At 32.7% G+C, this 20,676-nt stretch overlaps 4 protein-coding genes and 1 long non-coding RNA gene across 6 annotated transcripts; 2 read left to right on the forward strand and 3 right to left on the reverse strand.

Annotated features, from left to right (window-relative positions):
* Window positions 1-1,623: 1,623 nt before the first annotated feature.
* On the reverse strand, window positions 1,624-3,777 carry LOC128876270 (transmembrane protein 43 homolog). Of its 2 annotated transcripts, none has more exons than XM_054122482.1 (6): window positions 3,617-3,777; window positions 3,222-3,404; window positions 2,695-2,927; window positions 2,323-2,623; window positions 2,055-2,260; window positions 1,624-1,972 (listed from the first exon to the last, which is right to left on the reverse strand). In XM_054122482.1, the coding sequence occupies exons 1-6, from the start codon at window positions 3,629-3,631 to the stop codon at window positions 1,690-1,692; spliced, it is 1,221 nt and encodes a 406-aa protein (XP_053978457.1). In that variant the 5' UTR covers window positions 3,632-3,777; the 3' UTR covers window positions 1,624-1,689. The 2 variants fall into 2 exon arrangements, with proteins under 2 accessions (XP_053978457.1, XP_053978458.1); XM_054122483.1 differs by having other exon boundaries at window positions 3,493-3,634.
* Window positions 3,778-4,008: 231 nt separating this feature from the next.
* On the forward strand, window positions 4,009-8,212 carry LOC128876268 (thiamine transporter 1-like). Its single transcript, XM_054122477.1, has 7 exons — window positions 4,009-4,606; window positions 4,815-5,003; window positions 5,386-5,770; window positions 5,964-6,374; window positions 6,786-6,978; window positions 7,058-7,196; window positions 7,477-8,212. The coding sequence occupies exons 2-7, from the start codon at window positions 4,881-4,883 to the stop codon at window positions 7,636-7,638; spliced, it is 1,413 nt and encodes a 470-aa protein (XP_053978452.1). The 5' UTR covers window positions 4,009-4,606; window positions 4,815-4,880; the 3' UTR covers window positions 7,639-8,212.
* Window positions 7,793-9,490, reverse strand: LOC128876276 (uncharacterized). The gene is made up of 2 exons (XR_008456989.1): window positions 8,434-9,490; window positions 7,793-8,328 (listed from the first exon to the last, which is right to left on the reverse strand). It is a non-coding gene; the product is annotated as an uncharacterized LOC128876276 (long non-coding RNA).
* Window positions 9,491-10,071: 581 nt separating this feature from the next.
* Window positions 10,072-11,201, forward strand: LOC128876275 (26S proteasome complex subunit SEM1). The gene is made up of 3 exons (XM_054122491.1): window positions 10,072-10,333; window positions 10,421-10,517; window positions 11,019-11,201. Exons 1-3 carry the CDS (start codon window positions 10,222-10,224, stop codon window positions 11,068-11,070), a joined length of 261 nt encoding a protein of 86 aa, XP_053978466.1. The 5' UTR covers window positions 10,072-10,221; the 3' UTR covers window positions 11,071-11,201.
* Window positions 11,202-11,416: 215 nt separating this feature from the next.
* On the reverse strand, window positions 11,417-16,487 carry LOC128876266 (uncharacterized). The gene is made up of 9 exons (XM_054122473.1): window positions 15,649-16,487; window positions 14,489-15,223; window positions 14,017-14,347; window positions 13,603-13,934; window positions 13,316-13,541; window positions 12,424-12,762; window positions 12,194-12,347; window positions 11,948-12,111; window positions 11,417-11,851 (listed from the first exon to the last, which is right to left on the reverse strand). The coding sequence occupies exons 2-9, from the start codon at window positions 15,157-15,159 to the stop codon at window positions 11,570-11,572; spliced, it is 2,499 nt and encodes an 832-aa protein (XP_053978448.1). The 5' UTR covers window positions 15,160-15,223; window positions 15,649-16,487; the 3' UTR covers window positions 11,417-11,569.
* Window positions 16,488-20,676: the final 4,189 nt, after the last annotated feature.

Genomic DNA, 20,676 nt, shown 5'->3' on the forward strand with positions numbered 1-20,676 from the left:
GCCGAAAGGGATACGCGGCGCGGAATTCCCGATACGAAAGAAAGTATTCGACGGAAAGAAATGAATACGTTACCGGCGCGACTTAACTCTATACGCGGCCTCGCAAACAAATAGTCCGCCCTAGAATCAAATACAATCGAAAAGGATTACACCGGGAATTAACGGTTTCGCGTTCCGAAGGGGCCCTCTCCTTCGAAACGCGGCGCGTCCTTAAACCGCGCAAGGTCACGCGGGAGATCTGCGAAACGGACGGAGGGAAGTCTAACGGAGTTCCCTCCGGTAGTGATCCTGTCGCGGACGAAAAGGGGTGCTCCGGAGCACGCTCGCGGACACACACACACGATCCGCACTCTCGCACCCACGCACGCCACAAACGGAAACCCAACCAGTGGGCCCTACCTGGCTCGTCGGCCTCGAGATCCCAATATCCTTCCAAAGGCGGAGGAGACGTCCTCAGCAGGGTACGGCGGGGAGGCTCACGCAACACACTCGCGCGAAATTACAAAAAAGACTTGTGGTTTCGCGGACCAACAGGGGCGGCTCGCTCGCGTATTCCGATCCGTCTTCGCTCACGGTTAACCGTTAATTACCTTTTCCCGAAAATCGATCACGCATCGATCGGCGCGCTCTTCTCGCCGTCGGCTCGCGGCTCTCCCCACCCAGAGCTGTATCCTTCCCGAGGGTGGTCAGTTCTCTCGGTCGTGGCCACACCGCGGTTCTAGGGTGGAGGACACCGCGACCGGCGACTTGCCGCGCTCACGCGAAAACGCGGCCCTATCGCGGAGGGGTGAGGGGGGGGGGTTTCTAGTGCCCGCGGTTCTCTCATCCCTCCACTCTCGCGGACCACCTCCGGCCTGGGGTGTCCGGCGAGGAGGGAGCGAGGCCCTTCCGGGGGTCATGATTTTTAATATATAAACGATTACACTTTCCATATTACACAAGTTAATTTTGCTTTGTGAATTGTAATATTATTGTATTATCTATGAAATTTCAAATATTTCTTGTAATTAGAAAATTATTCACAATCGGAAGTATTTAATAATAAGTAGGAAAGAAATTGTATCCAGTTAAAGTATTTTAAAAATATGCATAATCGATGTACGATATTTATATCAATTATTTCAGTTTATATTTCAAATTAAAATATACAGTACTGTACTTTAAATACCGTCGTAAAATATAAAACTGTATTATAAATAAGTGAAAAATAAATAAAGAACTTTCTTTATATACGTTTGTATTATTCAAATGGGGTACAGGTTAATGTGTAATAATGAGGTTAATAACTATTAAAATGTTGTGAAATTTGTAAAATAAATACTACTATTAAAAATAATCATAGTTTGATATAGATAGTAGATAAATAATTAAATAAATAATTTGGCTTTGTGTACTCTAATTATGTCTATAGAAGTATTATTGTTTATTTACAAACCTGAACACGGCATTACTCCAATGTTCATATCATAATTCGTATACGTCACGCGGTTTTGTTTATTCAGGTTTAAAGTTTTAATATGCGATTTTGATATAAAGTTCGATCATTTTTACGATTAACATAATAATGTATAATTTTAAAGGATTTGTACTTTTTGTAAGGTTGATTAAAATTAATACATAAAGTATGATGGAAAACTTTTTACAAATTATTATATGTACATAAATAAACTGTAGTTTCTTAATGTAAATTCATAGTCTTCTATACGTATCACGTTGTTGTGATTGAGATGCTGATGTTAATGTTGAATAGATGAATGGTAAAATTGATGCCAATGCTAGACAAAGGCCTATTACCGGTCGATACCATACCCAAGCAAAACCAATCACTAACAGACTAATAGACATAGATACTGACATTGTTAAAGATTCAATTGCAATAATTCCGCATAAGAATGTCGAGTTCAAAATTACTGTTCTTAGTATATTTGCTAAACATGTCGCCGCTAAAAATAATACTAACCAACCAAGACCTCTGAAATGATCATTTTTTTATTAACAAAATTTAAGATAGTTGAAAGATATTGAAAAGTACTTTTTCATAAGAGAAACATTACCTGATACTCCATGTGCGCCAGTAGTTGTGCACATGTTCTAAATGAAACATTTGATCTACTGACACTTTGTGCTTTCTTTGAAGTAAAATCTCTTCACCATGAGATGTAATATATGGTACAATAGTTCCTTTTAGTAACATCCCAACAATAGAGTAAACATCTCCCCCTTTTCCTGCATAGGAAAACTGTATACGTATGTCTCCTACCTATTAACAAATATATTAATCCTCTAATGTTTATTAAACATTCAGTAATATAAAAACTATACCTGGGAGTTCCATAAATCAGAACTATGATAGTATAAACCAGAATGCATTTTAATATCTTTACGCTCTGGTCTTTCATCACTGGTAACCTCAATAAAGTCGTTAAATTTTTTTTTCAATTCAGTCCCAAGAGTAAACACTCCAATTTGAGCTTCATCTGCAATTTGTATTTGACTTTTAATAGGCATTTCTTTTGGATTCTCATGACCAGTTCTAATATAAAATTGATCAGAATCAACAAGTTTGTCCTTCCATTCTGTTGTATAATAATAATGTTTTTCTTCCTCTGTTACCCCACCAAAGCTGATAATAAAAAATAGCTGTAATTAATACAAGGAAATAATAAACTATTTTTACTTAGTTTTGTAAATTACCTTCGCTCTTCTTCTATCTCAACCCACTGATACATTTGAACTCTTCGTTTCAGTTTAATACTAGATACAATGACTCCATAATCTGGTTCTGTTAAAGGTTCTGATATCTTCAATGGACCTGATAAATATATTAAGCGTCCTTCATATTCAGGCAATAGCTTCATTGAATTTGAAAGCACTGCTACATTATGTAAAGCTTCATCTAACGAATGTGCCACCTTCACTGCTCTTCCCTGGGATATTTTAAGCATACTTTGATAATACGAGTCTTTTTATTTAATAAGAGATATAATAGCTATTCCAAAATCAACTTTTAATTGACTGTACACAAAAGCTAAAAGTGGAAACAAAGTTTGCTATATACAATAACTGCATTACTAATCAAACTATTTCATGAGGTGACTCAACCAGTTGTTGACTCCATCGACAATCTGTTTTTCTAATATTTTCTTTCTCTACTTTTAAGATTTATTAACAGCTAATTGGAGGTTGATTTCACAATATCATTTACAGAAATATGTGCAAACCTCGTTCCAAAATAAAAGGCACATGCCAGTTGCGAACATAATGAGCCCGATGATAGCAGTGAGCCATGATTCTCTAAATTGCTCTGAGACTGTCATTGGAATATTCATAGGGGCAGGTTGCCTTCCATTAGCTAGATTTTGATGAAGTGGCTCAGCATTTACCCTTTGAGGTTGACCATTTTGCTAAAAGAATTACATTTTTCCCACTTAAATAATAATTTAATGTTTCTCGCGATTGGTTATATATGAAAGTATACTTATCGATACATACGAAGTACACAATGCATATTTGATTAAGTATTATATAATATACACTATATTAGTTTAAATGAAAGTTTCAAATATATTCAATGATAAGTAACTATTTACGCGGTACATGTGATTTTCATGCTTACATTTGCACGATACATTTTAATTGATCACATTATACAACGTGACACCGCTCAACTCGTCCACGGAAACTGATGTCGTTTAAAATAACATTTTACATATAATTTTAGATCAGTCTTAGTTCAATATGCGTACATTTCGATCGCATTTTATTCGCGAACGGTTACGTTCAAAATTAAACTACGAGGATTGCTCAATCAATTTCACGCATTGCTTCTATATACAGTGACGTACAAAAATGTCGGCATAGTTTGGTTATTGATATAAAACTGGTTATAATTGTGAACAAATTAACAACACATACTTTATTTTTATGACAATATTACTTTATTACTTAACAAAAGAAAATACAACAAAATTAACATTATTTATACATACATTACTATGAACTTATATTGCAATAGTATTATATCAGTATATCAGAAATGTATTTTTTCAAACTCTTGACTGTATTGTTATATAGAGAGTGATAAATATTTCTTTTGGTAATATAAATGTTAGCCCCATAACCTCTTCAAGATCTTCCAGTGAAGACCCGAAAAGAAGGATGAAATGTTGAAAGAAAATGTATTTGAAATCATTTAAAAAAAATCTAATGAAAATACGTTTCTTTGCATTTTATATATAAAATTTCAGCACTGGTAAATTACAGTGCTCGCAAAACTATATCCAACTTCGTTCATCGCAACTTGAATGATGCTGTAAATCACATGCAGACGTGTTGTATACATACATATAATAGATGGCGTTTATTGCAATTATAATTTTACATTTACGTCACTTTAAGTTCCCCTCTCCACATTTTTTCATTGTATGGTGAGATTGTTGCGCCCTCACTGTCCTATTGTGCTCGAATTTGAACTTTGTGTGCAGTGCTTTTCATTTACATGGCTCCTTCGATGCAGAGAGGATATGGAGCACGAGGTTCTGTTCATAGTTGACGAAAATTCTTTCAATTTAAATGATAAAGTTTGACTAGGTGTTCTGTGATGACAGTGAGTTCAAAATATTTTATACGGACGTTTGTAGATTACACGTGTATTTTACAAAATTTCATTATTTAACGTTTGATTGAACTCGAAGTAAACGAAGTGACAGTTACAACTTAATGTCTCTTTCTCTATGTTTACATACAATGTTTACGTCTCCATACAATAGTATAATAAATGATTCTAAAAAAGTACATAAAATAAATATTTAAAGAATGGTGATGGTACAAAATCCGAAAACAAAAAAGAGAAGAAGAGATACATCTAAGAAGCTATTAACATGAAGTGGATAACAATTTCATGTATTTTGTGCGTATTTGGTTGTTTTAAAGAGTTCAGACCTTCGGAATCTTACGTGACTGATTATTTAACAGGCCCGTGGAAAAATTTCACAGACATCCAAGTAAGTATGTTTTATTACATAGTTTTCAGTTCAATTAATCCATTAAAAACAGGCATGACAAATCAGTCAGAGTGCAATTTGCTGTTTTGAAGATAATTGTATATTATATTTCAATAATTAAATAAGAATTGGATCTATCATGTAGTAGATTAATTATTAAAATTTCATTTGCATAAGGAATTTCTTTTTCCTCTTTTTGTCCATCCTGCATGATTGATCATTCATTAGCATTGGGATAATGGTCCAACAAGTTTTGCATCTGTGTGTGTATAAAAATTACTTTGATTTATATTATTGGATTCAAATATTTTTTTTTTTCTAAATATTCCGTAGCTTACTTAAGTTTCATAAAGAATCTTACGAAGGTATAATAATTTTTCAGGTAAACCAAGAAATTTTTCCTGTTTCTACATATTCTTATTTCGCAACTTTATTTGTTGTATTCTTAATAACAGACTTTGTACGATACAAGCCTATCATTATTTTGTGTGGCCTCTCCGGAGCTATCACTTTCCTTCTCATCATATTAGGACAAGATGTTTTGTCTATGCAAATTGTAGAATTTTTTTATGGCTTGTTTTTCTCCACGGAAGTAGCATACTTCACCTACATTTATGCTAAAGTTGATAAAAAACATTATCAAGAAGTAACTAGCCATACAAAAGCAGCATCTCTTGTGGGACGTTGTATGGCTGGTATTGTTGCTCAAGTAACAACTTCCTTTAATCTGTTAGATTACCATCAACTAAATTATATTACTCTGTCAGGTATTTATTTTTAGATATATTTAAGTCTTTATATAGAAAAAATAAGAATATTTGCGTTACTATGGGATAGTAAATAATATATGTGTTCTTTGGTTTATATAAATTACTATATATTAAATATTTTTCAAGTTGTAAAGTAGACAAATAACTTTGTTAGATTTGTAGTTTGTATAAAATAAACTCTATTTTACAGCTATTACATTCGCAATGGTATGGGCATTCTTTTTACCCTCTGTTGGCCAATCTATTTATTTTCATACAAAAAACAAAAATCGTATTTTGTTAACGAATAATGGAACAGTAGGATTGCAACAACATAATTCAAATCATATATTGTGTATATCTGAACAACATGTTGAGTATGCTTCTCCTAAAACAAATATTTCAATTGTGCAGAAAGTAAGACAAGCTTATATTTTATTATTGAAAGATTGTTTGCAAGCATACTCAAATGGTCATGTTGTAAAATGGTCGATGTGGTGGTCTCTTTCAACTTGCGGATATTTACAAATTACTAGTTATATCCAATTACTTTGGCAAACTGCAGTATCCTCTACTGATAGCATCTATAACGGAGCTGTAGATGCTCTTTATACAATTATAGGTGAGCATCTATAACTTATATACATTTTACATATAGTTTGGTTTTTTAGTTCATGTTGTCAAGCAATAAATATATTTATGACCTTGAATATTAACTTATTTAAGTAGTTAATGCTTCATTTATATGATGATAACAATAGATAACTAACATATTATTATCATGCAGCTTTAAATGATAACAGTGGTTAATCGGTGGGATATTCTCTTATCTAAAACTTTTTAAGTGGAAATACCATAGCATGTTCAAGATTTCTTCATGATAAAAGTGCAGTGTTTTCTCAAGTATCATAATTTATTTCCAAAAGTATTCTAGATTTGTATATCATTTTCAATCATCTCATTATTAATATAATGTTTCTGTTGTGTAATTATGTTTGATGAATACAAACATAATTCTGATTTTTATCATTAGGTACGGTAACCGTTTTTTGCATCGGAAAAATTCCATTTAATTGGTCTCTAATTGGAGATGTAGTAGTATCACTCATGTCATTTGTGGAAGGTATTTTCCTAGTGATCTCTTCGTACAGTTACACTATTTGGTTGTTATATGCTTCTTATGTAGTGTTTGGAATCATTCATCACACAATGGTTACTGTTGCAAGGTATATATAATTTTGAATGTAATTGTATATTGAAAAATTAATTTATTTACATTCCTTTATATTGTATATTTAATTTCAGCTTTGAAATTGCAAAACATATATCAGAGGACAGTTATGGTTTAATATTTGGTATAAATACCTTTTTTGCATTGTTACTACAAACTGTATTAACAGCTATAGTAGTGAATGGAAACTTAGGATTAGATCTGAGATCTCAGGTAAGATTAAATCTGAATTTCAGTTCAGATATCTTCAAAATTTGTAATCCAGAAACAGAGTTTTGTACATAGAAAAATTTAATATTGTTTGTAACTAATTAACTGACTTCCACAATTGTCATTTTCCATGATGTTAATCTGTATATTATTTATATACATACATTTTTTTTGTAATTATCTTAAGAGATAATTATATAGAAGAATTTAGATAATGTATTTTGATTCCATATTGTAGGCTTCGTGTGTTATTTATATTCTGAATCTTATATCTTTTTTCTAGTATTTTGTCTATGGTGGGTATTTCATTGCAATAGCAATGCTGTACATAATAATAGGTATATCTAGTATTGTACGACATTTTAAAAGAGGTATGGAGTTTAAAATATGGGCAAGAAATGGGAGTATTACAAGAGAACAACCTAAAGATGAAGAGAAGTCTTAGAAGTTAAAAAACTTTAGTTGAGACTGCAGTCTTTAAGAAAATTTAGTTAAATACCAACTTGTTCCTTTGAAAAAAGTACAATAACGATATGTAGTTATGGAATAGCCATGAAATTATTGTTTAATAAGTTGTTGTGGTGATATATTTATTTAAAAAAAAAAAAAAAAATATTAATATATTTTAAAAACATTTCTTTATTATTTATTTTGAATTCACCTGCTATTTGGGTGAATAAATTCAAAGCCATTAGAGTAAATACTTTTCTTTCCTCATAATAATTAAGACTATACATGAGACGTACACTTGCAAACATATCCTTGTTAATGATAGATACAAAATACAGTATTCAATTTTTATTATTTTTTCTCGTTTACAAAGAGGGAACTGAAATCTGTATATATTAGAACATGTTGCATGGAAATGTTGTAATTAAATTGAATGTATGATGTGTAGGGTATGCAACAAACATAGATGATATCAAATTAAAAAAATCATGCAATATGATGCAAATGTGAACATAATATTATTTGTTATATATAGAAAATATATTGAAATTTTATTTTGTTACGAAACACTTTGTCTTACTATCATTTCAAATACTCCTTCCCTAAATATAATAATATATTTTTATCTTTCTTCTTTGGTAATTAAAAGTAATCTTATTTTATCTAAAACAGGTTCTCTACACTTCTGAAAACATAAAAGAATTCTTACGAGTAAAATTCCTTTTTTTTTTTGTTCCATAAAATTTGTTGCACAATTATTGTTCTCTTTTTACGTTGAAATATCGCTTACGGATGTAAATGTTTGAAACAGACACCTCCCCAGTTCCTGGCGAGAATTTGCTTTCGCATCGAAATGTTTGAATAACTTCCACCATACCACACAATCTTGTATACTTTGCTTGAATGCTTGGCTGACGTTATCCATTGTATCATTTTTTATTGCGGACTCAACGGATTTCATCGAGTCATCCTCGATTATTTTCGAGAACATACAAGCATAATCGTTGCAATCGTTAACGTTGGCATGCAATTTATCAAGCAATGCGGTGTCTTTCAAACAAATTTGTAATATCTATGCGAGCGATTATTGTAAAGATAACTTATAAACGGAATCATTACATTTACACGAATATAATGTAACCTATACCATGATTCGGAAAACGCGCCTAATTGATTGATTTGTTTACCAAGTTTGGCGGCACCAATACAGGATACGTATCGAAGAGGCTCGTGTCTAATTTATCAAAATCTTTGTTTTCGGGGGTATGTTTCACGTCAATTATACTTGATATTTCAGAAACACGATTATCGTTTACTGATAATATCAATGGTATGCCTGTATTAAGATTTCACAAAGTTTTTGACAAATTATTCGAATCATAATAAAGTTATCATACCTAGCAATATCGTTAACATGATGGAACTATCTTAACTATGAGACTATTCCTCCACCGATCGCAGAATAATTGGCTGCTGTCCAAATTTTATCTAATAAATTGCGCAATTCGTCGATATCATGACACGAGTGGACCAATTACGATAAAAGACGTTCTTAAAAACATGTGTGTCGCTTGATATAAAAATATTTGTAGAACAAAAATCGATATACTCGTAACTGAACGTATCCAAGTCGAACAAAAGACACATAATCATTGAGACGTCTTATTTGCAAAAGGATAATGTTCCTTTGTTCTCGAGATTAACATCTACAGGTGGTTATCATTACTGCATAGTATATAGTGATGTGATAATAAATTCTTTTTATGAAAAAGACTGAACACAATTCATCTCAGAAGTATGGTAGACATAATTGCTTGTATTGCTGAGATAACTAAATTTCAATTTCAATTCCATTGGGCCCTCAGGTATAGTCCTCAGCTGTAGCCATGTTTAATTGTAGGTACAGTAAGGAGTTAGCAATTTCAAGGAACCTGTAAAACTAGCGTTCTTATAGTATTAAATAAATCAAACACCGTTCAGAAGTTATACGTCTATCACGCCTACTATTAGTAGTAAACCAATCCCCACATTTAATCACTTACTTTGTATAAAGCACCAATTCTTTCTATGTAATTTGTTGTAACACACAATTATATTTCAAATGACGATAAAAAATAATAGAAAAAAACATTCATCTGTCTCAAATAAATTTAAAATCAAAATTGTAACATACATCAATAGTAACCTCACCGTGGCTTCATTTTGTAAAGAAAGTAAAATATAACAGATTGATAACCTAAATTCTTCTTTAGTTTCATGTTGACTACACCATATTTAATTTCATTATAATTTTTAACATAAAATGGAGACAGCGGAAAATTTACGATAGAATTACCACTTTCGTGTTTGAATCTCGTTTTTGAATTAACCGCGTTTTACTGTCGATATTATTCATAGTTGTGGCTTCTTCACGTTGGTACACCTTCCTTCTTCCAAGACGCAAATCGAAATCTGAAAACCGTTAGCTTCACGTGGCTTTACATATTCGTTTCATATTGCTAACAAGTGTTGCTGAGTTTCTAAAATCTAGAAAATTCAAATACATTCAATCACATTTGATAACAGCAATTGGTTATTAATGCGTGGGTTAATATCAGATCTGAAAATGTCAGACAGTAAAAATGACAAAACGAAAGTTGATCTGGGATTGCTGGAGGAAGACGACGAGTTCGAAGAGTTTCCTGCAGAAGGTACAAAAATCCACACAGCCAGTCTTATAAAATAATAGATGTGTGTATATTGCAACCTAACCTCAACTTTGCTGAATCACTTGGTAGATTGGACCGCGGTAGATGAGGACAACGAAGATATCAGCGTTTGGGAGGACAATTGGGATGATGACGACGTAGAGGACGATTTTAACCAACAATTAAGGTATGTTTTGTAACGGGAAGAATGTTAATTAAATGCTAATTCAAATAAGTAGAAAACTGCTTCTGTCAAACTTAACTATGGAAACATAGATCTAATTTAATGATTCTTTTAATTATATTACAGTAATTGTTTATGCTTAAAAAGTAATAACTGAAATAGAACTAAAAAACGATCACTGAATGTTTTAGAATCAGAGATATTTGGTACAAATCAAAGTTTCTAACAATTATATGCATCTTGAAGGGTACAAGGGAATGATAAAGTGCCCTCAGGGGCTGTAGCATGCGAGTATGGAGCTACAGTACGGGCTTAGCAACCCCGAGGTACCCTAGCTAGACAGGGGCTGGTGGGAATGATAAATATTTTTTATCTAGAACATTCAGTGATCAAACAAATCAAACATGTTTAAATGCTGTTAAAATTATTATTGGCATTATTGTAAATAGTTATCAATATTACGTTTAAATAATTAAGTATTTCACAAAATGCAATTTCTTTCAGAGCACAATTAGAGAAACAGAAGGCCACAAATGAACAAGTAAAGGAGAATTAATTAAATTACAAATTGAATTTGTTTAATCGTAAGAATAAATATGTATTAATCTATTATAATTCTGCTTACATTTAAATTTCGTATGTATTGATAGACTTTTATTGATGTGAAATATAATAGTTTTTCATAAACATTTGTACAAAACTTAAACATTAAATTCGAATGTACAGTTTAAATACATGTAGTACCTAATACGCACAATACACGTCATAACTCATAAGAGTCGTGTTAATGGAAAAAATACTTGGCATTCTTATTTTAAATATATAATCAGGTACACAGTCTGGTTTTGAAAATTTTATAGTTCTTAGTCGTTAATTATCAACAAATTTACTACATATGGCACATCAATTCCTTCCTGACTAAAATATATTTTAGTAATTCATGACTTCCAATGGTAGTAAATAATTTAAATAATATACATCTTTATAGGTATATATTGTACTGTTCTTTCTTAACCAAGTTTTAAGTTAAATTAAATGACCGTAGAATTACATTACTATGATCTACATGAAATTAATAGTTGTGATGCTAGAACATCTAATATCTGTAGATTTAAATCTACATTAATTTTCTTTATTTCATAACAACCAAGTAGATATTTTAGAATGTTTGACATATCATCTTCACCAAATATTAATTTTACGTTATTTGGAATTTTAGCTAGTAGTTGTTGCAACAGTCTTTCCTTTGTGTGTATTAGAGGCTCGTCAGAAAATTTTTGTACATTTTTAAGTAGTGATATATTACCCAAGCAATCAAAAATCTGAAGAATAGCAGTCTGGAAAATGGTTTAAATTAATAATTCAATATAAAAATATGAATAATAATTACTATAGTAGCAAAAAATAATGGACAAAATATACTGAATTATTACTTGTAATAAAGGTTCAGTGACATTTCCAAAAAGTAACTTTGTCCACCTAACGACTGATTCTTGTTGTAAAGCATTATTACTTCCAATGCCTGCTAATAATTCACAGATGAGATCTATAGCAGCACATGTTAACATTAAGTGTGAGTCCAATTCATCTACTTCTTCTGTTAAAAGAAAAATTAAATAATTGTAAATACTTACATACTTTAAGACACATTATAACATTTGTTGTTATATTGAATTTACCTTCATAAGGAGCTTTTGTGATTTCCGACCAATGAGTTAACAATGCAGTATCGTTATTACCATCCATTGAATCAACAGCTTCGTAAGCTGTATCTACAGTAGAATACTCAATTCTTTCATCTACAAGTTGTTGGAGTTCACCTGCTATACTTTTCTACAATAACACAATAATACATCTCATTTTTTTAAATTTATCATCAGCAGCTTTGTCATGATCTTTATCAAATTACCGATTTAATATCCTCGACAAACCTCCATGGTATATCGGATAAAGGCATTAATGTAGGTAATTGAACATTTTCCTCTTCTTGTTCAGCTTCAAACCCTGGCACAACTGTTTTCAAAGTGTTGAAAACACCACTTACAGTTTTGGCCAAAAATCTATCGAATCGAGGCGCAACCACATCTGCTTTTTTACCAGCACTACTACTTGGGCGCAGAAAATGTCGCAATTGTGGTGGACATTCGTTAGCTAAGCGTGTAGTTAGAGTTTTTAAATAATTCTCTAACTCAATACGTCCACCTTCTGGTAATACTAAATCTGTCATAATAGGCGCTAATTCTGGAATCTATAAATTAAATATCGTAACTAGCAAATAAAATAATATACAGACAGTTTTCGCGTTCACTTTGTTGCGAAACTTCCTGTGTAACTCGAATTGTATAAATACAGTGTATTACAGGGAAAAAAAGATCAGTCTGTGGTTAAGCATAATATGAAATCATTATTAGGGGTATCGAATAATTGTTATTCACAAGGACCAACGATTTATAATCTTTGATTTTTATTAAACTTGGTACAAAAATATAGCATGATGATGAATATGAATGATATTCTATACTAATTGCAGAACTTACAAAGACCAATTAGAAATCAGTACCACTAAATAGGAATTTCTGCTATGACTGATCTTTCTTTTTCATCAAAATTCATTTGATACATAATTTCTATTACAAAAGTTAAATGAAATTAAACAGATTCCTATGTATCCTTTTTCATATGTAAATACGTACACGTATATGACCAAGGATATAAGTGAGACAATTATATACCTACGAATCTGTGTAATTCAAGGACTTACTGTATTAGGAAATAAAATAAACACTTAATTTTTATTGTACCTCTTGCAGACAAGCATGTAACTGAGCAAAATCTCGGTATTGTCTCCTGACAGTAGCGGTTGTTGTTTCAAATAAATCAACTCCACGTTGTTCCACATCGTCAAATTGAATACAATAAAGTAACTGCTGCGAACCATCGGGGGCTGTATGGAACTCTGTCCACGGAATCAATAAATTTGTAAATTGACTACCTTCGTATACCACATAAGATTTTTCTTCTAAGTGTCTGAAAATATCCAATGTAAGAGAATATTACATTGTTAAACATTGGAAATATTATTACTTACAAAGGTGTATTCACAGTTGACTTTTGTTGTAATACATTTCTAAGTCTAGCAATTGTTGTTGCAAAATCAGTGGGTTCTTCATATACTGGAGATATCTTATCATCTATTTCAGCATCTACTTCTGACATGCTCTGACCCCAAAGACCTCTATGTTCTGTAGCTAAATTATCTAAGCGTAAAGTAGGTCTTTTGTCATTTATGGTTAATAAGTTATTTTTATCTTCATCTACAGTTTTTGCAGATACATTGGATTTAGGTTTTGGTAGGAGCCGTGGAATTATAGCTGCCGTTGAAGACGTTATACCATCGCTTAAAGCGTCAGATATAAATTTCTGAAAAAATCGTTTTCATTATTTTATAATCATTGATTGATTAATATTTTTGTTTATTACTAAATTTTGTAGAAATATGTACTTTTGTGCATGATACATCCTCATTCTTTTTAATTTGAACTTCTGCGACTTCTGTTGATGTAGGTTGTAACAAATCTGATATACTTTGGAAAAAATAGTTTGGAGAACTTATCGTTTCTATAATTAATAATAATCTTTTTGCTAAAATAGACAGTAATAGTTTACATGGCAATGAACTTGTTAATTCCCATTGTAAAAATTCTTGTGCTAAGATACTAATTTTTTGATCAAGCATATGCTCCAATACTGATGTGTTACGAGAACCAGGATGTAAATACTTGAATGCTTCTTCTATACTTGTTGCTGTTCCTTTTTCTACCCGACGTGATGCCCTATAATAAAATACAATTATCATTCAGTAGAAATTTTCTGCTATCGCATCAATTTTAGGACAATCTATGATACAGATATAGGCTGTCATAAACTGAGCAATAACATTGGTAACACAATTTATTTAAAATACCATCCTGTACCTGTGATATTCTTTTAAATGTAACAAGAACACATTAGCTAGCTTATGAGTTAGCTTTGTTTTGTCCATTAAGTTGATTTTATAAAATAATTTGGTCAATAATTTTTTTAGCATTTTTTGTGCATCATCAGGAAATGATTTATCACTGCTGATAGATTTATACCAGATATCAATGCATTTTAAATTTATTTCTTTCACCATGTCACTTACTCCTGGTATTTTTTTTCGTTTCGAAGAAATGGATGTTGCATTGAATGTAAATATTTTCCTAGATGATTTTTTCATTGTTGCAACATTGTCTTTATTCTTTTCGCTAGATTTTTGCATGGAATCTATATGATCATTTTCTTTTACTTTATCTTTGCACTTGCTATTGCAAATTTCTTTTCCCCCTGAATTGTATAACTTCATATTACTCGCTAATTTTTTATATAACCAGTCATTGAGAAGTTTTATGTTAAGTGGACCATTTGCTTTTAGTGCAAGTTGAAGTAAATAACAACTGAGCCACACTGATATTATTACAACAAAAACAGCCCATAGAATCGAAACATAAATCGGTAATGGTATGAGACCTGCCCATTCTTGTATAACTAAAGACAACGAAGCACTTACTATACTTAAAATCAACAACATCTGGTTCAACCAGCTCATTGGTATAACGTTTCCCATTGTAAAAATAATTTAATAATAATAATAAATGTAACATTACATTTTGTGCCAATATGATATGAATCTGTAAAAGAAATATTTGTATTATATGGCTGAACTTTACATTACATGATAAACATAAAAATTCTTTTTTATAGCATTGGCCCTAGTGTTTGCATAGTTTAAATATTGCTCATGATATTAAAGTAATCACTGAATTTTATCAAGACAACAACATCAAATATCTTTCATTTTTGAATTGAAAAATAATTTTTCACTAGGGCATAATCTTTAAATTTTTTTGAATTTCTTAAAATACTTTACAATAATTAATTATTCGAAGCATTTAGCTTTAGGTAAAAAATTAAATATGGAAAAAAATGTCGTATGTTAATCATAGATGACACATTTCAAAATACGCTAGAAATTTCAATATTTTTCTCGAGAGATAATAAACAGATAATTATTTGTTTCTTATTACTATTATCTCGATCAAATGATAAAGCATACCTCGTGTCCTTCAAAATCTTCTCTACTATTGACATCTTGTTTCGGAATTTAACCTCGGCATTTTCGATTCACACTTCAATCCAATCGTGCAATTCTTATTTTATAAAAAAAAAATTAACATTCGTAATACACTAACTTACTACCGTTGTTTTTACTTGCACGTCGATTTCTACTGACATTTTCTTTTTGTTTTTTGTCACACATACAGACCACACAACGCACAGGACCGCATCTTAGTAAGAATGACGAGTCCCATTCTTGTCACGATTAATCGCTATTATTTTTCCTTTAACAGCGTGTACATTTCTTTTTTCAACAATCGCCGTAACACTATCAACACACGAATGCTACTTTTTGTAGAAATACTATTTGAATCAGACTCGATTAAGTCCAAATACGGCGCAACGAAACACGTTTTGCATCGCGAGAACGAGGTTACACGAGTATAACTGTCTTTTATTCTTTGTTGATAAAGAAACTCGCTGACATATGTTCCGTTGTGACATGCGTATGCACGTAGGGACGTGTAAAACGATTGAATATAGCTTGTACAGATCTGGGTCATATATATCCTTTACAGTATGATGTTCAGAGAAAAGTTTAGCGATACGCGTACTACAATCAGATAACAATTTTCATGCGCATTTAGAACTTCGAAACTGAAACAAATGTTCCTACTTGTTTCAATGTTATTTGGTCATTTCAACCCCGCGCGAAGACGAAAGAAAATAGAAAATAGAAAGTTCTGCGCTCGAAAAGAAAGGTTTCGTTTGATTTGTAACTTTGAGCAATAGTTACAATATTGATCAATTATAGTATTTGCGTGATACGTTATCTGAAACCGCCCATTGTCACATAACGTTTCTTGCAACGTGACGACGTTATTCATCTGCTAATTAATAACGATTACTGTAAAAACTTGTTTTCCAACAAAATAGATATTAATTATTTGTATAATAAATATTGTAATCATTGTTAACAATTACCAACAAATTGAGACCTTCCGCCTATATTATCATTATCAAACAATACTTTTCGACTTGGGGAAATTCAAAATACAAAATTATAAAATTGTAAAGTAATTTATTCATACATCTCTTGCATTAATATCTCGACCATTCACGGGCAGATATGATTTTTGTATTTTGATTTTAAATATCTAAAAAAAAAAAAGTTTGTCATAAAAATTCCGAACAATTGAATCACCGATCGTGTTACGTATATTTGATGGAAATGAAATTGCAAGTAAAATATAATTCTAATGTTAACTGTAATTAGTATTTTGTAGTTTTTTTTTCTTTTTTTAAACATACGTTACGTGAAATTTTGAAAATTGTTTATACGATGATCGTGATTAATGTTATTTTAAAACATCATTATCATCGTCATAGTACCATTACCAAGATTCTCCATGATTTTTAACAATTTTTAGAAGTTCTAACATGTTTTTGAGCTATTGTATATTATTTTATGTTTGCATCCGTGGACCCAATCTTCCACGTAATACGTAATTTATCATATCGACACGATAAAATTGGAAAAGCACTTCAATTTTTAATGAAAATTTTATCTGCCGATTAGAGTATGATTATTTATGATTAGATATAGCTACATATTAAGGCGTCTGGCCACCCTGAGCGCTCGCCAGATGGGTACTATTCTTAAAAAATTCATAAATGTGAAAGTATAGAAAAAAATACTTTTATGTTTTGATACATAATAAAAAAACGGTTTAATGAACACATGAAAAATTATTTGAGATAACAAAAAAAAATTTTTGTGTTAGGCCTTCGGCACGAAACGCGCGTGGGCTGTACCATCATTATATTCCTTAAGTTGCATGTGAAAAAGAAAAAAAAAATATTAGTTTGTTTCTGGAGTTCGTCGCAAGAAAGTAGCAATTGGATTTTTTCTTTTTACCATTAAGAAAATTATGGTGAGCCGAAGAAATTTTTTTTTTTATTCTTCATCGAAATTTCACGAGAAAAATTGTCAATAAAAAAGAACTAATCAAGTAATCGCAAAAATTCATTGCTACTCTTCAGATAATGTATCTAAAAGTGGTGTGTACAAATTTCAGAGCAATCGGACCGATAGTTTACGAGATTTACGTTGTACCATTTCGAAAAATGTAGTTTCGAGATAATCCCAAAAGAAAGTAAACGTGCGGTTCGATTGCTCTGAAATTTGTACACACCACTTTTTTTGTACACACTACTTTTAGACACATTATCTGAAGAATAGCAATGAATTTTTGCGATTACTTGATTAATTTTTTAATTAAACTTTTTGTTAAGAATAGTACCCATCTGGCGAGCGCTCAGGGTGGCCAGACGCCTTAACAGATGTAGTCATTTTGATATATGTATATCTCTGCGCCTTCCAGCCCTACAGAACTTTTCTTCAGAAACTCTTCCAACAAAATTTCGTCCACCTTTGATAGGATGCTATAGCACGTACCTTTCGCGCATGTGAAATCAGTTTCCTCCGCTCTTGTAGCATTTTCACCTCCCATCCGTCCCGAACGAAGAAAGATAGCGCTTAATAGAGCTCGCCTAAACTGGCGCACGTCCACCCCATGCAGGTGCACGTACGCGTGCATACGCTTCCCAAAGAGTGCGGGTTCTAATTTTAGTCGTCGAAGCGTTAGAATAAACGCAAGTCACCCGGGGGCCTTGTAAGGCTAGATGCTCCCAGTGGACCCCCGGCATGCGCTCCCCGACTCTATTTTTGCTATTTCTTTATCTGTACCACAGTTTTGCCGCTCGTGTTGGGTTACGGTTGCTCTTCCTTCGAGGAAAGGGGCTAAAATTGACCGTTTTTGGACCAACCGCCGAGACAACGTCGAATATGAGATAAATCTGTCCTGCGGGTACCCCTGGGATCGTAAAGAATTTCTAAGAATCATGACGAGACATCGTCTTTCTTCTAAAACCGTTACCGAACCCTCTGTTGCATAAATTCTATTTTATTCTTCGTACAAGAAACTATTTCTTCGTTATTCGTATATTCACGAATCGATCGGTGTTTGAGGTGAATAGGGTGCGACTAAATCTGCAGAGCTACATCGCGGAGCAGAGCACCATTCGCACGTTTACATGTTCGAGAGTTTTGAGTGAGAATTAAATAGAAATCAATTATATGAGCTGAAAGGATACGATAAAGAAGTTGCTTTCTGTTTTTCTTTTTTTATCCTATACAGTTGATTTTATTTCATACCGACCAAAAAGTCCAGAACATTTAAAAGTACGGGCGGTGCTCCGTTATAGTTTGTAGTGTAGATGTCTTTGTAAGAAAATATCATGACCGGAATTCTGTAAAATTTCTTCGACAAAATTTACGAATATTCCTTTTCTTGAATCTCAAATACATTATGCAGTAGAGGATCGATGTTGAGAACTCGACGTGTGTATTTACACAGCGAAAACGTATGTAGATAGAAGACTTTGAGGGAAATAGAGGATCATGGTGAACGTGCTGCAATGCACCGAGATGAAGAATTGAATTCCCGGGAGCGGCAAGTAAATCTTGAAAAGCCGGGTACTAAACGTTACGCGTTTCTATTCGCGTGTTCTTTGTCTAATTCTCTAATACGAGTCCGCACGAAACTATAGGAACAAACAGCCGCGGACTGTGTGCTATTCCTAGATCGGAGTGAGAAGTATCAGGGGTCTTTGACGTAGACAAACCTCCGCGCTCAGCGAACTCAATTTGCAAATATTCCGTATATCCTAATCGTCGAATCAAATCTCTAGAATTCCATCGACGAGATTTTTTCCTTTTTCGATCAAGCTTGGCGTAATAAAAATTGATAATTCTTGCTCCTCCAACATTTTCCACTATTCGAAGCAGAGCCGTCTTAATGCATTGCAATCATCTGTGGCGTGAACGTAGTTACAAAAATGAATGTGAACTTTGTGCGGCATTGACCACTAAAATCTGTCGTTGTATCCAGGACTGTATAGACACGCGTTTGAATTAGCTTTCACTCGCGTGTCTGTAGCATGACATCCTCGAAACTATGAATTTCAAGTATATTATAAAGAAATGTTGCAAATGTTAATACTTGCGCGAAATGAAAATATATGTTTATATCAGCCATTTATATTTGTATTCATGCGAGCCGTATAGATAAGGGCCACATCGCTGTTAAGACGTCCCTGATTCGAAGCGAATAAAAATATAGTTAGGTATAGTTGTAGCCAGGTTGGCCGTACGCCAGAGTACACGGTATCCAAAGTTAAATGTCATGAGAATTGAAATCACAATATTTCTCCCGAGCTTCTTCGAGTATGAATTCGCAATTTGTTCGCGTCCATTATGTCATTGGGTTGAACGTCTGCCAAAGAACCCGGGCGATGATAAGGTTGACACAATCCGACATCCACTTATTATATAATACAGTTTTTATTATCATTAATTATATGATATAATAAGAAGAACAAAATACGCCAGGCAGCAATATGAGCCGACGTCGATGCGCCTGGTTAATGGTTTATTTTATCATTTCTTATTCATCGTATACTTCATTCTCGTCGATTACCACCCCGTGTGCGTATCGCAAATGCCAAATTACGTGCGCGTACGATTCTCAAGAGAAAGCCTTTGCGTGTATGTGTGTGCATAGATGCATGTAAGTCTGCGTATACATGTTTGACAGGACCGAGATAGGGCTCGTTCGCAATGACCGAGTAGATTATCAATAAATTAATTAACGTTAATAACAAACAGTCGTGTTGTATAAACTACAAAGTAAATTACAGTCTGATAAATGTGTAGAATAAAGGCACTTCAGTAATTTTCGTTTCCCAAAACCTCGTTCCCCCGTGGCCACCTTCTTCTCTCTTTCGTTCCCTCTGAACCTCGAGTTATGCCCATGTCTGACGTAGATCGCGGCTCGATAATGGCGAGCATCGATAGAAAAAAGAAAAAGAAAAGAAAGCAGGTGAAGATCGTGAATCCCTCCAGCTCGGTGCGACACCTTAGAAGCACTTGCGGTGAACGATGCCAGGGCCGGACTCGTCGTAC

Source organism: Hylaeus volcanicus, chromosome 5 (assembly GCF_026283585.1).
Source record: "Hylaeus volcanicus isolate JK05 chromosome 5, UHH_iyHylVolc1.0_haploid, whole genome shotgun sequence".
Classification (NCBI taxonomy): Eukaryota; Metazoa; Arthropoda; class Insecta; order Hymenoptera; family Colletidae; genus Hylaeus; species Hylaeus volcanicus.

Bases quoted from the DNA above. Each gene is read 5' to 3' on its own strand.
- LOC128876275 (XM_054122491.1), top strand. From the start codon at position 10,222: ATGCGTGGGTTAATATCAGATCTGAAAATGTCAGACAGTAAAAATGAC. The intron at 10,334-10,420 runs GTACAAAAATCC...ATCACTTGGTAG, and splicing joins CGAAGAGTTTCCTGCAGAAG to ATTGGACCGCGGTAGATGAG. The intron at 10,518-11,018 runs GTATGTTTTGTA...AATTTCTTTCAG, and splicing joins GATTTTAACCAACAATTAAG to AGCACAATTAGAGAAACAGA.
- LOC128876266 (XM_054122473.1), bottom strand. From the start codon at position 15,159: ATGGGAAACGTTATACCAATGAGCTGGTTGAACCAGATGTTGTTGATT. The intron at 14,348-14,488 runs GTACAGGATGGT...ATTTTATTATAG, and splicing joins CATTTAAAAGAATATCACAG to GGCATCACGTCGGGTAGAAA. The intron at 12,348-12,423 runs GTAATTTGATAA...GTGTTATTGTAG, and splicing joins TTGTCGAGGATATTAAATCG to AAAAGTATAGCAGGTGAACT.
- LOC128876270 (XM_054122482.1), bottom strand. The intron at 2,928-3,221 runs GTTTGCACATAT...AAAATATCCCAG, and splicing joins GCCTTTTATTTTGGAACGAG to GGAAGAGCAGTGAAGGTGGC. The intron at 2,261-2,322 runs GTATAGTTTTTA...ATTTGTTAATAG, and splicing joins CTGATTTATGGAACTCCCAG to GTAGGAGACATACGTATACA.
- LOC128876268 (XM_054122477.1), top strand. From the start codon at position 4,881: ATGAAGTGGATAACAATTTCATGTATTTTGTGCGTATTTGGTTGTTTT. The intron at 5,771-5,963 runs GTATTTATTTTT...TCTATTTTACAG, and splicing joins AAATTATATTACTCTGTCAG to CTATTACATTCGCAATGGTA. The intron at 6,979-7,057 runs GTATATATAATT...ATTTAATTTCAG, and splicing joins ACAATGGTTACTGTTGCAAG to CTTTGAAATTGCAAAACATA.